Genomic DNA, 20543 nt, shown 5'->3' with positions numbered 1-20543 from the left:
GTATACTATCCCATAGAATCAATGTTGGAGGGATTCCAATAGTAATGATTTTTCCATTTGACCTGGGTAAGATAGATTTCACAGAAATCATTAACTCAGAGATTCATTAATGGGAGTTTTTTTCTCAGATATAGTTGAAAATAAATGTTTAGGGAGAGAAAATTCTAAAGGGAGTTTAATGAGAGTGAAATACTGTGGGATTGGTGAGGTATAAATACAAAGGCACAAAAGTAGTTTGCTGATATGGTGATTTATGGGCAGATGATATAAAGTTTCTTAAAGTCTTTTTGTCTTGTGTTGAGCTTTTTAGTTGTCACAAATTCGGGATTCATAGGATTCACAGGGGATATTATTTGGGTTTTACTAAATTCAAGTAGGTAGGGTTAAGATCTGCATTTCATTCATTATAGAAGTAATGTGATCTAAAATTTCTTTTTGGAATTAAAAACTAAAATAATAGACTTTCTGCCAAAATGAAGTCATATTCAAAGTTACAATAGATTCTAGCTGTCAAGGCTGAGTGGAGAATGATTGCATTGGAGAAGCACAACTCTATGAGAGACAAGTAAAATGATCCACCAGAAGAGATACAGAAAAAGAATAGAAAAAAGGCCAGTGACAGAAGTAGCACTGAGAATATAGTGCAAGGAAGCAAGTAGTACAGAGTGCCTGTTGAAAGATTTAATTCTATAAACAAATAAAATATATCCTTGTTGCATTCTTTATGTTCTCATCAGCCACTGTGATTTAAACTATAAAGAAAGCAGAAGTTTTATGTTCTTGGCAAATAAAAGAACTGTATCCGAAATTACTTCATCTTCAGTTCCTCTTCTTAAATGAAACAGCATGTAGAAATTTGAATTTTGACTACCTCTTTTGGTCAAAAAAGGCAGCATAAGTGTTTATAGCTTGTCTGTCTTGTAAGGATTCACTAGGGAAGAATTCTAAAGTCAATAACAGAAGATTTTCTAAATTCAGTAAGATTCATTTCATGGCTACACCAGTAGCAGATAAGAGCTGGATGAGTGTGATAATGTCAGCAAGTTACTGGGAGGTTTTTCTATCAGGAAGGAAGAAATATGGATAAATTACATTTGTAAGTCTGCCTCTTTGAAGATGTTTTTAAAATACATGGTACTATCCCAAGAGGTTAAGTGCCTTATTTTGTCATAGGAAGAATGATTCATTGTGACTGGTTAAGGCATAGCTGTTATTCACCAGATACATTATTTTCTTATGAAGAGATTTATTAATAGCATTAATAATATTTTTTATTTATTTTGGCATCCTCCGTGCATATGGAACATTGTGCTATATGGAGATAACAAACAGCAGATTTTCTTTAACAGATAGCTAGTATAAGTATATAGCCGTATTTGTGTATGGATGTAATTCCTGCTAAAATGAAAAAGAAGCATCTCGTTTGAGCTACCTGTAGGAGCTTTAGATTCCCTTCACAGATTAGCTTTTGATATACAAATGCAGTGAGCGCAAAAAAGAAATATATAGAGGGAAGCATCAGTGGGCAATAAGTATGATGCCTATCATATAAATACTGTTCTTATGTGATGATTAACAAGAATGCTGCATCGGAGTTCAAACTAAGATGAATATTTAATGTTATGACAGGTGAGCTAATAAACGTTAAAGGAAAATTCTAAGGCAAGAGATATCTACATATCTTTCTCCAGACTCCTAATTCATAATATTTAACCAGCTATACTGATCAAGTAGCTAAACATTTAAACCAGCTATTATCCATGCCAGTTTATCCGTCAGAAAACACAAGGTTCTTGCATTTCAGCTTGAGCTTTGAAGGGTCAGATATTTTTACAAGAAAGGCAACATTTATTTCAGGGTAAAAGAAGAAAAAGCTGATGAAAGCATGCGTATCTTGTTATGTTTAGCCTCAGAATGGTTTCCCAGTGTATTCCTGAAGATCTTTGCTTAAAAGCACAAGGCTTGTATTATACACTAGTTACAAGGAGATAGATGTATAAACTGCCACAGAATTCTTTTGTACTTCTTTCTATTTATCTAAATTTAATGGTAGCACTAAGTTGATTAGAAAAGTTATTAAGTTGTGACTCAAACTTGCCATGTGGCACGATCATAAAGCAAATTTAGGCTTAATTTGAAGTCATAAGCCCCTTTAAACAAAGCAATTCCCCATCATGTTCTGCAAAGACAGTTTACATAGTATTTAAAATCTCAGCAAACCCTCCTCCCTAGAATTTGGTTAGATGAATTTAAAAAAAATACTTATAGTAATATAATCAAAGTTCAGTGCAAATCTCATAATTTGAATACCTCTGTGTTTTCCTTTTTTGAACTGCTTTCTTGGTTCTTTCTTTATCATATCCATATTAGACAACATATCACTGGTTTAAGTGAATTAGTGAAATCCATTTGATTCTTCACTCAGAAGCATCTGGCATTGGAAGGTGTCTCAGCAAAATATGCCAGCTCACTCAACTCATAGGAAAAAAAGCTGACTAAAAAAAAATCTTGCTGCTGATCTGTCTCCAGCCTTGGGAAAAGGAAAAAAAAAACCCCACAGCTTGTTGGTTATGAAATCACTGGTCTCATTTTTCAGTTTTCTACATCCTATGGGCTGTTTAAGGTTGCACACTACCTAGACTGAATGGTTTACAATAATGTGTGAATGAGATTGTAGGAATTCAGAGGAGAGTAAAATGAGATTTTTGAATTTTACAACATTCTCAAGTCATTCAGAGCTGAGTAGAAAGCAGTAATTTTCCACTGTTTTGAAGGCTGGTTGAACCACTAGAAAGATGCAGCCTAGAAATTTAGGCTCTCCCATCTTTCTCCTGCATGGGTTGCTAAAGATATGGGCAGCCAAACTGGCATAAAACAATGACATTTTCAAGTGTAACTTTATCTAAATCAGTTTTACAGAAACTTGCAGTTTTGCAAACTAGAAATTTGAATTACAAGTGTTTAATTGGTTCTGGCTCTGGTCATTTGTTGTGATTGTTAACATCAAAAGCATATTCCAGAAATATGTGGGAAGCTGAGGTCCCTAACATTAGTACAAGTCAAAACCATTGAGTTGCATTGGTTCAAAGAGAGGTTTAAACACATTATTGTCCTTCAGTTGGCAGACTGTTTTATAATTATTATGAAGAATATTTAGCAATACATGTTGTGAAAGCTGTTACCACTCAAATCTATGAAAATGAAGAGTTATCTTTGAACACATAGGTATCTGTATCTTAGCAGGGCTGAGATTTTGTTTTGAGGAACTGATTTCTTCTCAATTCCATCTTACACCAAAAACCAAAGCCAACTCATTTTAGGGAGTATGCAGCTGCTACTTTATTTTGGTTTATATAACTAAATAGTGTTCTATTATTTCATGTGACTAATATATCAGAGGAGTTAAGCAGCCAACATTTTTTGACTGTGATTCTGCAGAAGTAGTACAATTTGCTTCTGATTAATATTTAGTAAATAATCAAATTCCAGTTATATACTGAGTGCATTTTGAATTAAATAAGAAAATCTCATAGTTTGTCAACATGCTTGAGTCTTTCTTTTAATGGCTACATATGATTCAGGAAGACAGTCAAATGTCATTATGCAGAAGATGATCAGACTTCAGTATCTGTAAGTATTATTATTGTTTGAAATATTATTCAGATGCAGTTTGCAGTTGTTTTGATTAATACTATCTATTACTGTGAACTTGAATTACTTGGAAATTATTGTAACCTTGTTTTTGTTTATTTTGAAGGAAATGAAGTATTGAATCATGATGAACAAGATTCTCTCTTAGAACAGATAAATAACAAACAGTCTACTCTGATTGAAACAATCTTCACAGTGTTGTCTTACTGCACTTTATCACCCAAATCTCTTGGCATTGCTTTTGAGACCTACATGGAAAAAGAGCAGTTGTGGAATTGCTTATACAATATGACAGGTATTTAATTTATTAATAAGTATTTAAAAGCTGATGTTAAACCATGTCAGTTTTCAGACATGTTGTGCATATTATTTTTACTTTAATAAATCAGATGAAATGATGGTAGCTTATTTCAAAATTACAGTTTAATTGAAGTGTTTCAAGCCATCAGGTCACAATAGGAGTGGTGAAAATTTCAAAGAAAGCAGAGGTGTGGTCAACCAGGATTCTGATTTCCTTAAGTGTCTGTCTTACCAGGAGGCTGGCAACAGACAGTTTCTGTAGCTCTCTACCAGTACAGGTTCTTTGTGCATTTAATTGCTCCAGACATTTGCCACTATTTAAAAGTAAGAAACAATTAAAGGAGAATGGAAAAAGAAAAGGAAGGACTCCTATTGAGGGTGGCATAGTCTGATGGACTTATAGACTCTGCTGCTGACAGGCAGACAGGCTCCTAATTTTCCATGGAGAGGGAGAACCACCCGCACAGTTATAGCATCTAATGCTACCCCCAGGAAAAAGCAGTGTTCAACCAGAAAAGAGAGATGAGGTTTAGAAGGGTGATCTTGCAAATGATGGCTAAAATGCAGGAAAACTCAAAAGAAAAGGAAGGAAGAAAATGGGATAATGTAAGACGGGAAATAGAATTATGAATATCGCAAAATAGAAAACAATGGTGATAAAAGTGCTCGGGTATTCCTCAGAGCAAAATGGGATTGCAAAAAGTAGAAGTCTAAGGTGTAAGAGGAAGAAAAATACAGATATGTTTTATAGATGCTTCCAGAAAGGCCATGCACAGGAGAATAAACCTTACATCAGCAAAAAGTACAGACAAGCAAAAGTATGAGCGAAGGGCCTAACATGTCAAAAGGCATCTCTGATATGTCCTGCAGCACTCTGCTGTGCCATCGCAATGGAGAAACTGCAATTCTCTGTGGTGTTAAGAGTGTGGAGAAGATTGATACTTGTTGTAATGTCAATAACTGTATTTAGGATGGTCTATTTTCAACATGCAGTCTCTGATAACATGCTATGTTTCTGTCGATGACTATTATTTGTATGCATTTTTGTTGCCAAAATAGCGTTCTTCCTTTGCTGTTCTCTAGTGTAATGGTTTGGGTACCTAACGCAACTTCATTAATACTATCAAGACATGGAAATAGAAAAAACTAGGTATATCCATTTCCCTCATTGATGTCTAACAAGTAATTAAATGTACTCCATATTAAAAGGAAGACTTTGGTCAACTTCAATTAAATTTTTAGAAATATATTGATGGAGAAATGAGGATGAAGGAAATAAATTAAATTGTATTTTTTGTCAGTAGTGTATTAAGATGGTCCAAGATGCTACATTGTTTTGCTTTACACTCTTTCGTTAATTTATAACAGACCAATAGGTCTAAGTTATTATGAATCATGTTTTTACTTTTCTTTCTGTAAGAATTCTGAAACACTTCTTTCTGAAACAGATTTACGCAAATGACTACACTTACTGAATATTTAATAATTCTTCCTTCTGAAGTTTCCAGTTGTGGTGAGTCGGAGCCAGAGGTTATCAGATGCTTGAAGTTGACTTTGATTAATTCAGTCAAGGGTATAGTGAAGCAGATAATTTCTTTGATGCATTCATGGGAGGCAACGGAAAACTATGGAACATACCAACACAAGCAAATAGTTCCTGAAAGTTTACTGAAAACAGTTCCAAAGGAATGGAATTACACTCCTCGGGAAATGAAGAGAAAAGAATCTGGGAAATGTGAGTGAAATTTAGACTGTTTTGTAAATTCGTCATAAAATCTTGATACTCCTGTAATGAGTACATATCAAAATTGAACAGTTAGAGTTTGTGAGTGTTGCAGTTTGACAATGAACAAAACAGTTTCCAAACATCCTGTGGTTTTCTAAAAAGTAATTAACATTAAAATTCAATTATTCTTTCTTGAGGCTTACACCCATGCGTACACAAACAAGCTTTCTAAAATAATCAGTACTGTAGTACTGATGATAATAGTACTGAAAATGTTTTTAGCATCTGGCATTAGTAAGGTGGCATTCAAGGCAGAGTAAAGCATAATGTCTGTGCACTTGTCGAAATGACTGTGACCAGTTCTTCTCAATTATCATCTTTTCAGTCAGGACTGTTTGAATTTAGATACACAATGTTGACTGAAATGAAGCAAGTTTCTTTAACTTTACAATACAGCAATTTATGTTAGATTAGCACTGAAACTGTTATGGAATATGCTACTGCTTGTTTGTTGAAACAGTAACTGTAGAAAGAGAAATTATATACGTAATGTTTTGAAGGTGATTAGGTGGGTAAAGCTGATTTCTGGTATATACTTTCATAGCGTACGGTGCGTAAAGCCTCCACTATTTCAAAAGGCTAACTTTTGGAAACATTTCACCATAAATTTATTGCCATCAAAATATTACCTGATTATTTCCAATACAGTAGTATCACTGTAGCATATTCTGACATGAAGTTTTGAATATGTAGATTGTGAGCAAGCCAGGGCATCAATCCATTCCTTCTTTCCCTATATCTCGTATTCGGCATCTTGAGGCACATTTATGCAGCAATGTGCTCGCTGCACTCTCACTGCAATCTCACTTTAGTCTAGAACTTGCATGGTTGTTTCAGGCTGTCGCTAAGTGGAGAGGTAAGGCTCAGACATAGTGACAAATTAAATTGGCTATGTGATACCTAGAGCAGATCTGGCTTTTTTTTTTTAATACGAGTTGAGAATACAATGCAATGGCTCAGGGGTTTTCTTTGTTTGGGTTTTGTTTTGTTTTTTATAATCTTGACTCTGTATTGTGGATCACCTTTTGGTATATTTTTTCATTTTAGATATGTTTTGGGTTTTGAGCAGCATATTTTCTGTAGTTACTTCTATAGCTACTTTTAATATCTGGAATGTTTAAAATGCAGCGCTATATAGTGTGCATGCTTATATGAAAGTGGATAAACTGAAGTTTTGTAGGTTTGAACATAGAAAGGGTTTGATAGAACACTAAAGATTACAAATGTATGTAATCCGGAGACACTTAGTGCAATGCTCCACTCATAAAGTTGAAAAAACATTACACTAGAATTTTGAAGACCACTTTTTTGCCATTCGGAATACCTGGGTGTTGTCTTTCTCATTTATTCTGTAATAACTGTGCACAGCAGGACTAATTGTTGAGAGTCACAGTCTGAATTCTAAATTTTCTAGGTTCTCTGTTTTTAATTCATGTTATTGTTTAGATTTTGTGGGATTTATGTGGAGGAAGCACAATAGAAGTCAAGCTACAGTGTTGAGTACCTAAGCTTTTTACCCATTTTCAGTACAAATGAAAGTTAGAAATTATCATACAACATTCAGAAGCAAGCTGTGATAGAACTAGAATGTTAATGTTAATCATATCTTCTTTTCTTTCTTTTTTTAAGGCTTCACAAGGCTTGCAGCTCAGGCAGTATCTATTGTAATCAGCAAGTTACCTACAGTGATTGCATGTTTGCCTCCCCCAATTAAGTACTTCTTTTTTCTGGCTGAGAGAAAAATGTCAAGAAACTTTGCTGAATTGAAGAAAGCTGGTCTGCTTGTCTGGAACTTGATTGTAATTATATGTCGGATATTTGAGGATGGAAATACTGCAGAACTTTTAACAGGTGCAACACTTGACAGATGGAGCAAAGAAAAACTCAGTTTAGTTCGTGTGTGCTTAGAAAGTATTATGGGAAAACAGAAAAGTGGTCCTAAGCAAGTGACCCAGAAGGTTATACAAAGCGTTGAACAGCAAAGACCAAACTGGATTGAAAGCCAGTTGCTGAAAGCAAGAAAATTGAGCACAGACTGGTAAGAACATAGTATTTTTCAAATGCTGTTTTTTGTTCCTTATTTTACTGGATTATTGGCATCTTTATGGCTATTGTTCAATTTAAAAAAAAATAGATGAACAGTGATCTTACATGGAATGGATTAGTTCTTAATATCGATGGCTTTATAGCACGTTTTTGCAAATTAGTTGTATTGTTGAAACAGTAAACCATGGTTGTTTCATCAGAACAGTGTCTTCATGCTACTTAGAGATTTCATCTTTGTGGACAATTTAGTTGGTGTATATTTCAGAATGTGAACAGGTACACTGACTAGAAGGCACCAAAATATATTTATAAATTAATTCTGCTGTGGTGATTAAATTAAGAGGGACTATGAAAAGCTTTCAGTGTTCATGCATGATTAAAAAGTAAGCATACTTCATTTTAAAACATAACAAACCCTGAGGGCAAGTAGGATATATCAAAACAGGACAAGGAGAGTACCCTGCTGTGCCTGTCTGAGGAAATACCAATCTTCCCTGCAGATTTGACATTAAGGTCCAAGTTTTTTAAATCCTTATAATGATTTTTCAAGGAGTTGTGTACATATCAATGTGTTCCTAGACCAGTCTGTTCTAATGTTGAAGTCGTGTACCATTCTATAAAAATACTATTCATCACCTTTCTATCTAATATTAGATTTATTGGAGTTACAAGACATACTGAATTAAATTGTTGACTAATGAGATTGATTGCTTTTTTTTTAATGAATATTCTTGAAGATTGCAATCATTGCTATCCTGACAGTAATTGTCCATATAAACAAAGGATATAGTGATAGTAGGTCGGAATCACTGACACCAGTGAACAGACTTTCATGCAGTGCTTTAAGGGACAGTATTCTGTTTCTGCGAGTAGTCAGTTAATGTGAGTAGCACTAAGCAGTAATAGTGTATCAGCAATGCTCATTGACATTGACCTCTGTAATCTTTACATTTCCATTTAAAACTAATTTACAAGCTCTAATCCAGTGATTAAAAGATTGAAGCCAGATGCCAGTGACTGAAAGAGTCATAGAATAAAAAGCCCATAACGATAATGTGTAAATGGATACTTACCAGAATGGTTCCATAATACAATTTCTAATGTCACTGGGAGAATAGGTATTTCTTAAATAATACAAATGCAGGGTAAGACAATACTGTGGATAACCTCTAAAAACTAAGACTTTAGTGTTTGCACTTTTTCTGAAGGTGAGAATTTTAAATTAATATACTGCTCTATTTTCTTTTCTAACATACCACAGAAATGCTGTATTATCCATCAGGTGTCAGATTGTGGGAAGTGAGTATGGGAAAATGCTTTCTGTGTATGGTGTCAACCAAAGTGAGAACTAGTTTGTGACTAGAGCTCCTAATTTTAAACTTAAGAAACTGAAGAATGCATTATCTGTTCTCCAAGTGAGTAGTTATAGGATGCAGTTGTGAAACGAAGTCCCTTGACTTCATTGGTATTTCTGCAATAGAAGTCATAACACTTATTTTTCTGTTTCATATTGAAATATCATGAGTCAGTTTCTGGGGAAAAAATATTCTAGTTAATAAATAGCTGAGATATGCAATGTAGAGATAAAATATTATTATAAATGCAAATTATAAAATGAACATATTAAGCTGAAATTCAAATTCAGTTAAACTAAGTAATGGTCACATAATCACTAAACTAAAAGCAGATCTTTCAAGAGGAGACTTGTGATGTGTATGTGATTTGTTTAAAATAGGAATGGTTACATTTGAAAATCTAAGTTGATGTAAAATTTTGTCCTGTATAACCTTTTCATTACTAAAGGATTTTGGCGGGAAATGTATGCACATGCATTTTTATAGATAGATATTAATAAATGTTTATGGAAATTTTATCTTTTAATAGATACAGTGTGTGGAAGAAAATAAAAACAATGAAATAAAAAAAATTATTTGGGATTCACGTATACAGTTCTGGGAACATCTTTGAGGTGCACTGCATTTTTATAAGCAAAAGTCTGGCTTGCTTTGGTGTTACATTGTTGTTATCGGGACTGCTAGCTACATAAAAATTCTAAATATTATATAAGCTCTTCCACTGCAGCATACAAATTTAACTTAGTTTTTAGGAAAATTTAAAAAAAAAAAAACTTCAATGGAAGGTTCAGAAAGTGGCAGTTGTATGCGTTGCCTGTCTTGTGTACTGCCCGCCAGCATTACTATTCATTAAAATAACCTTCACTTTAGAGTAGCACCAGAGCTGTAAACAGTCACGTTAGATTCTGAAGAACACGCGCCCCAAGAAGAAAAGAAATGTCTGTCTTTGCAAAGTAATTTGTCGAGTTGAAGATTATTGTTTTTCATCATGGTGACCCTGACTTGGCTGGCTGGGTGCATATACAGATTAAGATGAATGCAGTTATTCCTTGGCTGAGGTCTGCCTCTTTCAGGGCACATTTTTCCTAATGACATGATTGATAGGCAGTCCCAAATCCAGAGAGGAACTCATTAATCATAGCGCTGACTGAATCCAATCATCTGCTTCACCTGCACAGTGACGGACAGGAAAGGATACAATTTGGGCGCTGACACTGATACACTCCTTTGTCAGAGGTCCTCAACTTTTTCAATGTCAGTCGCTAAGAAGTTTGACGAGAAATTCAGGTTGCATCTATACGTGGCATCGAAAGATCAGCCTTAAGTGTGCTTTAATTTTAAAGATCAATTTCTTCGAAGCTTTTCTGTAAAATACACCATAATAACAGAGTATCAGTTACTTCCATTCAGCAAAGAACAAAATTATAGTTTATATTTTGAAACTATTTGCTCCGTAGGACATTCTGAAGCTGCATGTGGAAGCAATATCAGCTTTAATGTCCAGCAGCTGTGCTGCATTTAAGTGAGCTGCAGGTCAAACAGCAACGTTCAGCAGAACTAACTTTGTAATCATGGTGCACTTCAGCAGTAAACTGCAACTTACAGCTGAGTGTACCCAAGTGTTTTGGTCTTTGTTTGTTTTAATTCTAAAAAAAATAAAATACTGCTTTTTAAAGTTCAGAATGCTTCTTTGGTAGATTTTAAATTAATCCAGTAATAACTTAGAAGGGGTAATATATTATGTCGGTCTTTCAAGTTCTTGACACATTTGTGTCAAGGTGCCCGTGTATGTATATCTGTGTTGCAGCTCTAATATTTGAGGAAAATTACTAGTTTTAGTACTTTTTTTTAACGCTTTATTGATGTACAGTATTCAGCAAGTACAGAGCTGGTGACTTACGTTTGTATGCAGAGAGCAGTCTAATGATGGTCAGAGTTCGAATGCACATTTTTCAAGTCATTTGGGCCTGTAACCTGTAACCTTCAGATTTTTTTGGTAGCAGCTTCACACAAATACTTTTAAGAAGAAAAACAAGGGACAGTGCAGGGCAAAAAGTGCAACAAGTGGCAAATAGGTACCTTTGAAATGGTTACCATCGTACCAGCGGGAAGAAAAAGACTTCAATTTAAAACTTCTAACCTATACTTAGAGTAATGGCTACCTTTCTGACATGTTAATTAGGCTTTAATATGTGAAGCGACAGGCAAAGAAAAATGTACAAAAGATCGAATGCAAATGCCATTTCTAGTAGCAAAGATACTTCTCTAGTAGAAAAGAAAATAAAACAATATTTGCTCCTTGCATGTCCTTAGAGTAAAGAATGTTTTATGTTTTCATCTTTCCGATTAAAATAATTAAAATTTGTATATAAGTTATATAAGTTAAGTATTTCTTATGTTATTATTGTATAAAGGCTTTAGAAATGTATATACAGCAACCCTTGTGCAAGCCAAATGTTTATAAGTTTTAACACCTATTTTTTAGGTGTCTTAGTTTTCTGAAAATCAAAATATTAATACAAACTTAAGAATATTTGTATCTTTCCAATATTCTAGTGCCTCAGTTGCAGTAGATGGTGCGACGTTAGAGGAAGGAGGTATTGCACTTGGATTCACTGAGCAGAAAATAAACATGATGGTCCTGGATATCTGCCACAAACCAGGTGGCAGCGAGTACCTGAGGCAAATTTATCACATCATCCGGCTCAATGAGGTAGGGAAACGGCCTTTTTACCGAGCAATTAGGTGTGTACTGGCCTGAGGCAGCGTCTGCTGGCAGCTAAGGGTTAGTCAAGGAGGTGATAATGCTTCTTAAAGTCAATATGAAATCCTATATTGTCTTGTAATAGAATCCATTCAGTTTAGGCTTTTCTGCATTTGTACAGAAAAGATTATGGGAAACAATGTAGATTTTATTTATGTACTTGAACAGTAGTGTGGCTCACAAACTTCCTTCGGATTCGTATTGCAGACCATAGATACACTTTGAACTGAGTTTGAACACAGTAAAAAAAAAAAAGACATTTTTAAAAAATTAGCAAGGCATTGAAAAATTGACTGTTACAGGAAGAAAAATTAAATGCGGTAAATCAATTCTGATTTAAAAACCAAACAAACCCTATGGCTGTACTGAGGAAGTAAATGCAACTGCATGAAAACCTTACTTAATCTAGATAACTCTGTTCAGTTAAAGTGCTTTTGAAATTACAGTAAACAAATTCAGATTTGTTTGCCACACATGGAATTTGGGCAATGTAAAAGAATTATCTCATTATTTCTAAGGCAGTGCTAAATTGCCCCAAGTTACCAAAAGCATTCTGATTTTATGCCCTGAAATAAACACAGGTTTACTTAAATTCCTTGATAACACAGATCTACACAGCTTAATTGAGAAAGTTCTGTTTATTACCTTTAATTACTAAATTGCTATTCCTTGAATGCATAAGCAGGTGCTGCTAAGATCGTTGCAAGTGTACAGACGTATTTATTATAAAAGACAAAATAAGGCAAATATAGGCGCAGGCCAAGATTTTTCTTTTTTAAGGATTTGATAGCAAAAAACCCCGATTGGGCAGCTATGTCTGTATGAAGGCAATAGAGAGCAGCTCAGTGCTGGCACTCTGCTTCTGAAAATCAGATCAACTGTTTAGTTCCTAAGTATAGGCTTAAAATCAACCTTTATGCATCTGCATTTGGAAGCTTTAGAAGCAACGTAAGCATGTATGTAGAGATGGCAACCTAATATTAATACAATACAGAATCTTTTCAAGTTTCATCTCAAACAATTAAATGGTTCAGGAGCTGAAGTGAAAATTATTACTGTAATACAAAACCTTTTCACCTGGAGCACATTCAGGATTACTCAAAGTACAAGGGAGTGAGGAAAAGATGATGAGCAAGACCTCCGAAAATAGCATATAATCCAGTAGTTAGGGCAGTCACCTAGGGGACAGGATGTACAGGCTCAGATCTGTATTCAATCTGCATCTCCCAGAGCTGAACCAACTCCCCAGACTGCTAGACCAGCACGGAACTCTGTCCTTTTCCCCTGTTGGAGTTGTTTCGCCTTGTAGAAATTGCTGTAAAAACCCATTTTGTAACTTCTAGGGTCAAAAATAGAATCATACTGTAGCTGAAGGGCTACAATGCCCCTGTCAGGTTCTGCAGACCCTGATCCAAGATCCGACTCCTGTGAGTATTTGGTTATTTATACAAAGTGGAGCAGCTCCAATAGGAGGTAAGAGGCTGAGAGAATTGGGTGGAAGAGGGACTTTAGACTGAATTTCCACATCCCAGGTGTCTCTCCTTGAATTTCTGCAGGTAGTAAAAGCTTTGTTAAATATAGAACATTTCTCAATGGAAAAAACTGTCTCTTGTTTTTAAAAAAAAAAAAGAAGGAAAAAAAATCCTGACCAGCTTGACTTACAGAAGGACTTAACAGTGTTACTTCAAATTGCCTTTGAAACCATTGCAAAACATTTTTCTGCTTAGCATGATATTATGATAACGCACTTTTCAATATTATTTTTCATAACTTAGATTATGTTTAATGTGCCTGACTACCAAGAAATAGACTTGATTATCTGCCCAAAGGTCCATCCTTTTGTTTGGAGACTCCTTGGACTATCAAGGGATCGTGTTCTTAAAATTAGTTTGGAGATCTTTCTGCTACACTGCTTAATAATTGCATGTGAATAGAGAACAAAATGATGAGACAGAAAATTGTTGTTCTCAATAATTTTCCTTAGAAAAGAAGGGGAAAAGGGATATAGATTCTTGGATGGTGTATTTGGAAATAAAGCTATGATGTAAAGATCTATAATAGATACAGTAGAACTCAAAACAGCCTACAGTCCTTCATGTATTTATTGGAAAAAATAATCATTTTTAAAAGCATTTTTGACTAATGACTACCAAAGAGAAACCAACTCTCCTGAGCTGTCAGGCTCAATAATATTCTGTCTACTTGGTTTCATGCCCAGTCAGTGATAGAGAGGATATAGCTCACGTTTACAAATGTGATTTAATCTCTTTTTATTTTCATATTTTTGAAACATGATCTACAATACGCACTATTCTAAAGAGTTCCTTTACCATTGTTGAGTAAGTCTCTTTGTCAAAACATAAATCCACAGTATTCCAAGACAGAATAATGCCCGTACTGGGAGCTGAGGTGTGTGCCACTCGAAATGTTCAAATCCTAGCAAACACGGACACTCATTTCCAATATGTCTACTGAAAAACCAACAGAATCTGCTTCTGCTGGCTCTGGGACACCCAGAGGGATGGGTTGCTTTAGAGCCGTCCACAGATTTTGTGAAAATGTGTGCATGGAAGGTAATACACTTGGTAAAAAGTTGGTAAATGTATGGAAATAGCTTTTAAATAACCCCCTTCACCATGACTTTAAAATCTTTGTTATGGCATGAAGTCGTGAATGAATGGCAAAAAACCCCAGACATTTTTGTAGGCTGAGAAAGTATAGAGGCTTAGGAAGTGTTTTCACAGCTGGATTGCGCTGTTGTCTTAAAGCAAAAAAGGTCTGACTTTTTTTTTTTTTTTAAATACACTTAGATGATTTTGTGGTTGTGTTAAGCAGTTCTGACAATTGGCTGCAACTAGCAGAGAAGACAGTCCTGCTCTTTCTCTTGCCCTTGTGCTTTCCCACTCCTAGGCCCCCCTTTGTACTAGTAGTACGAGAAATCGTGTGGCTTGTTTATCTGGCTGAAACCTTTCTTTTTTCTGGCTGATTTCACAACATATGCTAGTGCCAACACAAGGGAGAAACAGCTACAGTCTCTGTGTATTGGGAGGGAACTTGTGCCTTTCAGGCCAGACCACAGTTGGATCAGTTTAAACCAATGATGAAATTATTCTTTTAGAAAGACCCACTGAGGAGCGCAGGGTACCTTGGCAGGTAGTTTACATGTTCCCTCACCTGCATCTGAAAATTTTTATCATCTTGGTAGTACCGCAATGTAAGAGGAGCATTCGCATCCACCCTTCTTAACGAAGACTCACCTTGAGTACTTGCTCAATGCAATGGCAATCCTATCATTATGGACTTCATTTTAATAACAATAAACTGTTTAATCACAGTAGTCCTTCCAGCAAATAGATCTGTAAGTGTTTCATTATCTAGCTCTTTGTAAAATGGTTCTATTTAATCAAAACACTTTATTGGCATGCAAGGATGGTTTATTTACATAGTAGTTTAAGAAGTGAAAACAGAAAAGATTGTGGCCAAAATAATCATGCGTCTGTTACAGTATAGTTTCTAAAATTACCATGTAAATCATAAATGACTTCTAGTCTTTGAATGCTTAAACAATTAAAAATAGCTTCGAATAGTGGGAGAATATTTATTTCCTGTGTTTAGACAACTGGTTTGAACATGTTCATCAAACAATTAATTTATAGTCATGTAGTAACTATTTAATGCTGTCCAAAAAATAACTTTAAATATTGGTGTATACTTTATCATGTAAAATAAATCACATAATAGCCATCATACATTAGAACAGCTCATATAAAACATTTGTTTTTCACTTCCACATCTACCTAACATATATATTTTTGATATATATATGTAATACATATATTATGATTTACATGATAATTTGATGACAATTTCAAAACCATAGCTTAGCTCATTCTGATTTGTTTCAGTTGGATGGGTGCTCATGGAGGTTGTTTACTGTTTTTTGTAAAATGGTGTTATGTTTAAAAAGGTTTGTATTTTGTAAGAGAGTAAGTAATCTCTTCTTTAATATAAGGAACTTCTGTCAAGCACAGTGTAAAGTTATGCTTGAAATCTGGGCAAATTTCACTTGGAAAGCTAGGTGGCATATACTGTTTTGTGGTTGTTTTTTCTTCTAAAAGGAATATTTGAAAGAGCAGCTGTCTTGTGAGAATTCTTCTGAAGCTGATGTTACCTCCAGTCAATGCCTGCCTTTGACACTGAAGGGCAGAGAAGAGCCGCCTGTCTTCAACCCTTTCCAAGTGTTCAGACAGTCTTGTGCAAAAGTGTTCAATCAGGTTTGTGAAAATCTGAAACTTTGGTTATTGTGTAATTTTTACTTGTTGATCTTATTATCATCATTGTGACAGAGACCAAAATTATGAAAATGGCATTAATTACATGCGTTCACATTTGATGAAGTGCAAAGGAATATTATTTCTTGGGAGTCTAATGAGGGCACCCTATACAATAGCATGATGCTCAAAAAGCCATTATTGTCCTTTTATCAGAATTATTAGATGTAAGAGCAATTTGCATTTACTTAGACTTTCTCTTCAGTATAGTGAAGGAAAGCCCATTAGTAGCAATGACATTTATTACATCTGTGTAATGGTACATAGGGCTAGTCTTACTCCTTTGAATAATCATGGCAAAACTCCAAGTGCACATTTACAATCTTCCTGATGAGTCTTTCACAGAAATGTTGAACGGTAAAGGGTGCTTTGGAAATACAGAGGTTTAACAAAACAATGAGAATAAGCAAGGGAAAAACCACCAAAAAAGAGAGGAAAGCATCCATTTCTCTGTCTCATTAAGCCATGTTAGTAATATGTAAAGGATTATAATTTACTTATAGAAATTAGTGTCCTGACAACGTAACAGTTAAAGAAAATGGATCTAGTTGCCTAAATCTCTGCCAGGGCACCACATGCCCCATTCATTACACAAAATGGTATGTAGTTTCTCATAGCACTTGGCCACTTAAAAAATTACACCATTGTTTCTCAAGTCTTCCTAATCAATCATCTACAATTTTGATTCTACCCCTCAGTTTCAAATATTTATAAAGAAATGGTATTACAGTGGCATGAAATTCACTTTACAGACTTGCGTTAGAAAGACAGTATTTTTCTGTACAACTCTGTTTTAAATAGTGTAATCTCCTTTCCCAGTTTTGAGCATTTTGGACTATTTCACCAGATGTATTGCTGTAAAATATATCTGGCTTGGGTTTTTGGTTGTTTGGGGTTTTTTCCTTGTTTAACGAATGCTTAATAATTGTCATATTGCAATAAAAGTGTTAATATCCTGAGAAGGGAGGTTAATACAAATTTCACAAAGCTTCTCACTCCACAGGAACATGTTTCAAAAGTATTTTTTCTTTTTTCCTTCCACTAGTTCCTTTATGTATATCTTAAATTGGTAGAATTTAAGGGGCTACAGAATCACTTACTCCAATTTGAAATGCAGAAAATAGTTTACCATGCCTCAATTCTCAATTCATTAATAGTGTGGTAGAATAAGACCTTCAAGTACTGACAAGTCAGGGCAGAATTCTTCTGCAACATGACAGGTTTGCAGTGCTCTATTAATCAACAGATGACAAGGGATAGTTCATATTAAATTGCTTTGGATTTTGTAAACTTTTGGCATGAAGTCTATTACTTGAATATGGAAAAGTATCTTAAAATTGAAAGAAAAAAAGAGTATCATGAACCTTAAAGTACCATGTGCCAGCCCTGTTGTTGACAATAACAGACTTATTTCCTGAGCTTAATAATATTAAATAATTTAGTTCCCTTTACCATAAAATTGCACATTTATGTAGTGGTGTGGGACTGTCTGTTTATAAAACAGTGGTCAGTATAGCTCAGTGTCTGGTTTCCTATGAAGACAATTACCACTACCTGTAGAAGATTCCAGAGAGCTGGCAAGGAACAATTATTCTCCTCAAAGGATATATTTCTTCTTAAATTTATTTCTTACTGGTTGGTAACTGCCATGAAGCTTAGGAGTTTGTAATCCATGATTAATTTCTTGATTTTCTTTAAATCCATTGTAACTAGATGGGTTTTAATACATCAACTAATGTTTTATCCTTTTATAAATTCTAAGTCCCAACAAGCTACTGTTTTCACAACACAGGTTGATAATGATTTAATTATGTATGGCTTTTTAAAACTTCTGTCTCGCTCTCTGCCATGCCTTTCCTAACTGGCCTTTCTGAGTCCAGAGAGCTGGTTCAGCTCTAAACAGAGAATACATGTGTTACACTACGCTATATAATAACATACTATAATAAATAATAATAAATTAAAAAATAACAATATAACTATGTAGTGTAGACATACTCTTAACTTCCTCAGTAGAGGATTTCTTAAAATAAATTCTTTCAAAAGCTTTGTGAAAGATAATTTGTAGCAAACATTCCATGTGTTGTTTGTTGGTATATGTAAAAATTGCAGTACATTAGGGTGGTTGACTTTTCTCTCGTGAAGTTTTGCTAACTTGTTCCTATCTTGTCAAATTTAGCAAGATACTTAATCATAATTTCTACGAATTTTACTGCTCCTGAAACAAAGGCCACTGAACCGCTATTCTGAGATCAACTCTAGCATTTTTATTAATGATATGTAAATTTCTTACCTTCCAACCCTCTAGTTCAGTAGCTGATTCTAGGACGTGTGTCATTTCTGTTAACAATTCAGCCACTTCATTCTTACATTCCTGTAAAAATCTTGAATAATCACCATCTGGTCGTAGTAACTTGTTGCTCTTGATTTTATCAATTTGTCCTGACACCTCAATCTCTGCCAGTGCTGCTGCTCCTCTATTGTCTAATAAGATTAAGTCTAGGCTATGCAACAACTCAACAGTATCAACGAAGAAAAATGCCACAAAGAAATGATTTTGGTTTCCTGAAGTGACTTTTTTCAGACTGATCCTTTGTTTTTTTGCGGAACTGATCAGTCTGGTAGACTGAATTTTTATCTGGTATACTTATAACTTTTGACATTTATTTTTATGACTATTGCTACTGGCTGCTTAGCTTCTCCTTCTTATCACTCTTGATTATGCAAGTACTTCCTCCGTATTTATTTATCTATTTTTAATTCAGTGTAGAGTATAGAACAGTTGTCTGTTTTCTCCCCTGTGGTGTTCTACTGCTACTGTTCCCTCAGTTGACTGTCTTTCCCTTATTTCTTATCAGATGTTTGCTGTTACTTCTTCATTCACTTTCCCCTTTCACACTATATTATTCTTCCTTTAGCTTCCCATGTCTCCCTTTCTTACTCTGTATTTCACCTTTATTTTTCTGCATTACTTTTAAGCATGCCAAAGATGAGGGTTAGAAAGAAAAATTAAGAGAAGGAAGGGAGTAAAGTAAAGATGGAAGGAGGGGGAGGGATTACACTAGGCTCTCCCAGAAGACCCACGTGCTGTCTGTAAGAAGAAAAAGATGCACTGCAAGATATACTTTATTCTTCCTATTTAGGTTTATTTCCATTGTTTTGACTTGCTGCTGCTTTTTTTTTTAAGCTACATAGTGCTATTTTAGTGTTACAACAATAATTTTTTAATTATTTCCTCCCAAGAATGTTGAACTATAGTCACTACTTGACCATTACTGACAAAGAAAATTAATATTATGCAACAGGAGTTACTGTTTTGTGACCATATGAATGCTGTGTGTGGTCTTTTGTCTGCCCCCCATTATTGTAGATTGCTTTTATTTATTAAATAAGCAATATGGAGTTATATTTGTTCATATTGTCTAGACTTACCGCTGTTTATAATAACCATCTGGTGACTGGAGCACCTTACAAAACAATAGACAAGTAAACCATCACTCTAATTACAATACAGGTTACATCTTGAATTCCAGCTATACCAAGTTTTCATGACAAACTTTTTTGCTAACAGCACAAATTGTTAATTGCTGTTACATAAAAAGTTGCCAATTATTTTGCTTTTCAAACAAAGAGTCAAGCTCTCAGACAAAGTGGTTGGGCAGAATGCCATTAACAGTTGGAAGAATAACGGTTCAAAAAATTGATTTATCTTTTTATAAATAATGGCTACATCCCTAAATGGATTTATAAATTAATTGCTGTCTTATTGGAATAAAAACCTTCTTCTGTGGAGATGATTGATATCATCTGTCTAAGTCCTTGTTCTAGACCCCCCTCCTTCCTGGTTAGTATATCACAGCTGGAGCTTTAATTTACTGATCATATTAACACTGATTAATAACTAACAATAGCTTCTTGCCATGTATCAACAGTCAACCATTACTGAGTGGAACTGGGATTGGTCAAACTTGCTGCCAAGTTATTTGGGACTGAATCAGATGACCTTCAGGGTGCTGCTGGCAAACAGGTAATGGGATTCTGGCAAATAATTGCACTTCCCTGTTGTCTTTTTTTACTTTATAATAGTCAATACACAAAGATTTTACTGGTGAAATTTATAAAATAAATTATACTTTTATTTTTAAATATGCAGTTTTAAAATGGAGATACTTATTGTCTAGTGTGTTTGATCCATACAAATATAGTTTTCAATTCCTCTTTTGAGGAACATAATATGTTCTTTCTGTCTGAGACTTGAATATATGTTGATATTGCCCTTAAATAGTGCTTTAAAAAGAAATGAGTAACTT

At 34.6% G+C, this 20543-nt stretch overlaps 1 protein-coding gene across 1 annotated transcript in view; it reads left to right on the top strand.

Annotated features, from left to right (window-relative positions):
• The window catches only part of KIAA0825 (KIAA0825 ortholog), a 252939-nt gene that overhangs the window by 113369 nt on the left and 119027 nt on the right, over positions 1 to 20543 (top strand). Inside the window, exons 17-22 of the mRNA XM_054809637.1 lie at positions 3758 to 3946; positions 5453 to 5686; positions 7367 to 7775; positions 11695 to 11851; positions 16021 to 16176; positions 20166 to 20260. Of these exons, the coding sequence (XP_054665612.1) occupies positions 3758 to 3946; positions 5453 to 5686; positions 7367 to 7775; positions 11695 to 11851; positions 16021 to 16176; positions 20166 to 20260 (1240 nt within the window). The remainder of the gene's footprint in view (positions 1 to 3757; positions 3947 to 5452; positions 5687 to 7366; positions 7776 to 11694; positions 11852 to 16020; positions 16177 to 20165; positions 20261 to 20543) is intronic.

Source organism: Grus americana, chromosome Z (genome assembly GCF_028858705.1).
Source record: "Grus americana isolate bGruAme1 chromosome Z, bGruAme1.mat, whole genome shotgun sequence".
In the NCBI taxonomy this organism is placed as follows: domain Eukaryota; kingdom Metazoa; phylum Chordata; class Aves; order Gruiformes; family Gruidae; genus Grus; species Grus americana.
Note: the sequence above shows the minus strand (reverse complement) of the source record. Positions and strands in the feature narration are given on the sequence as shown.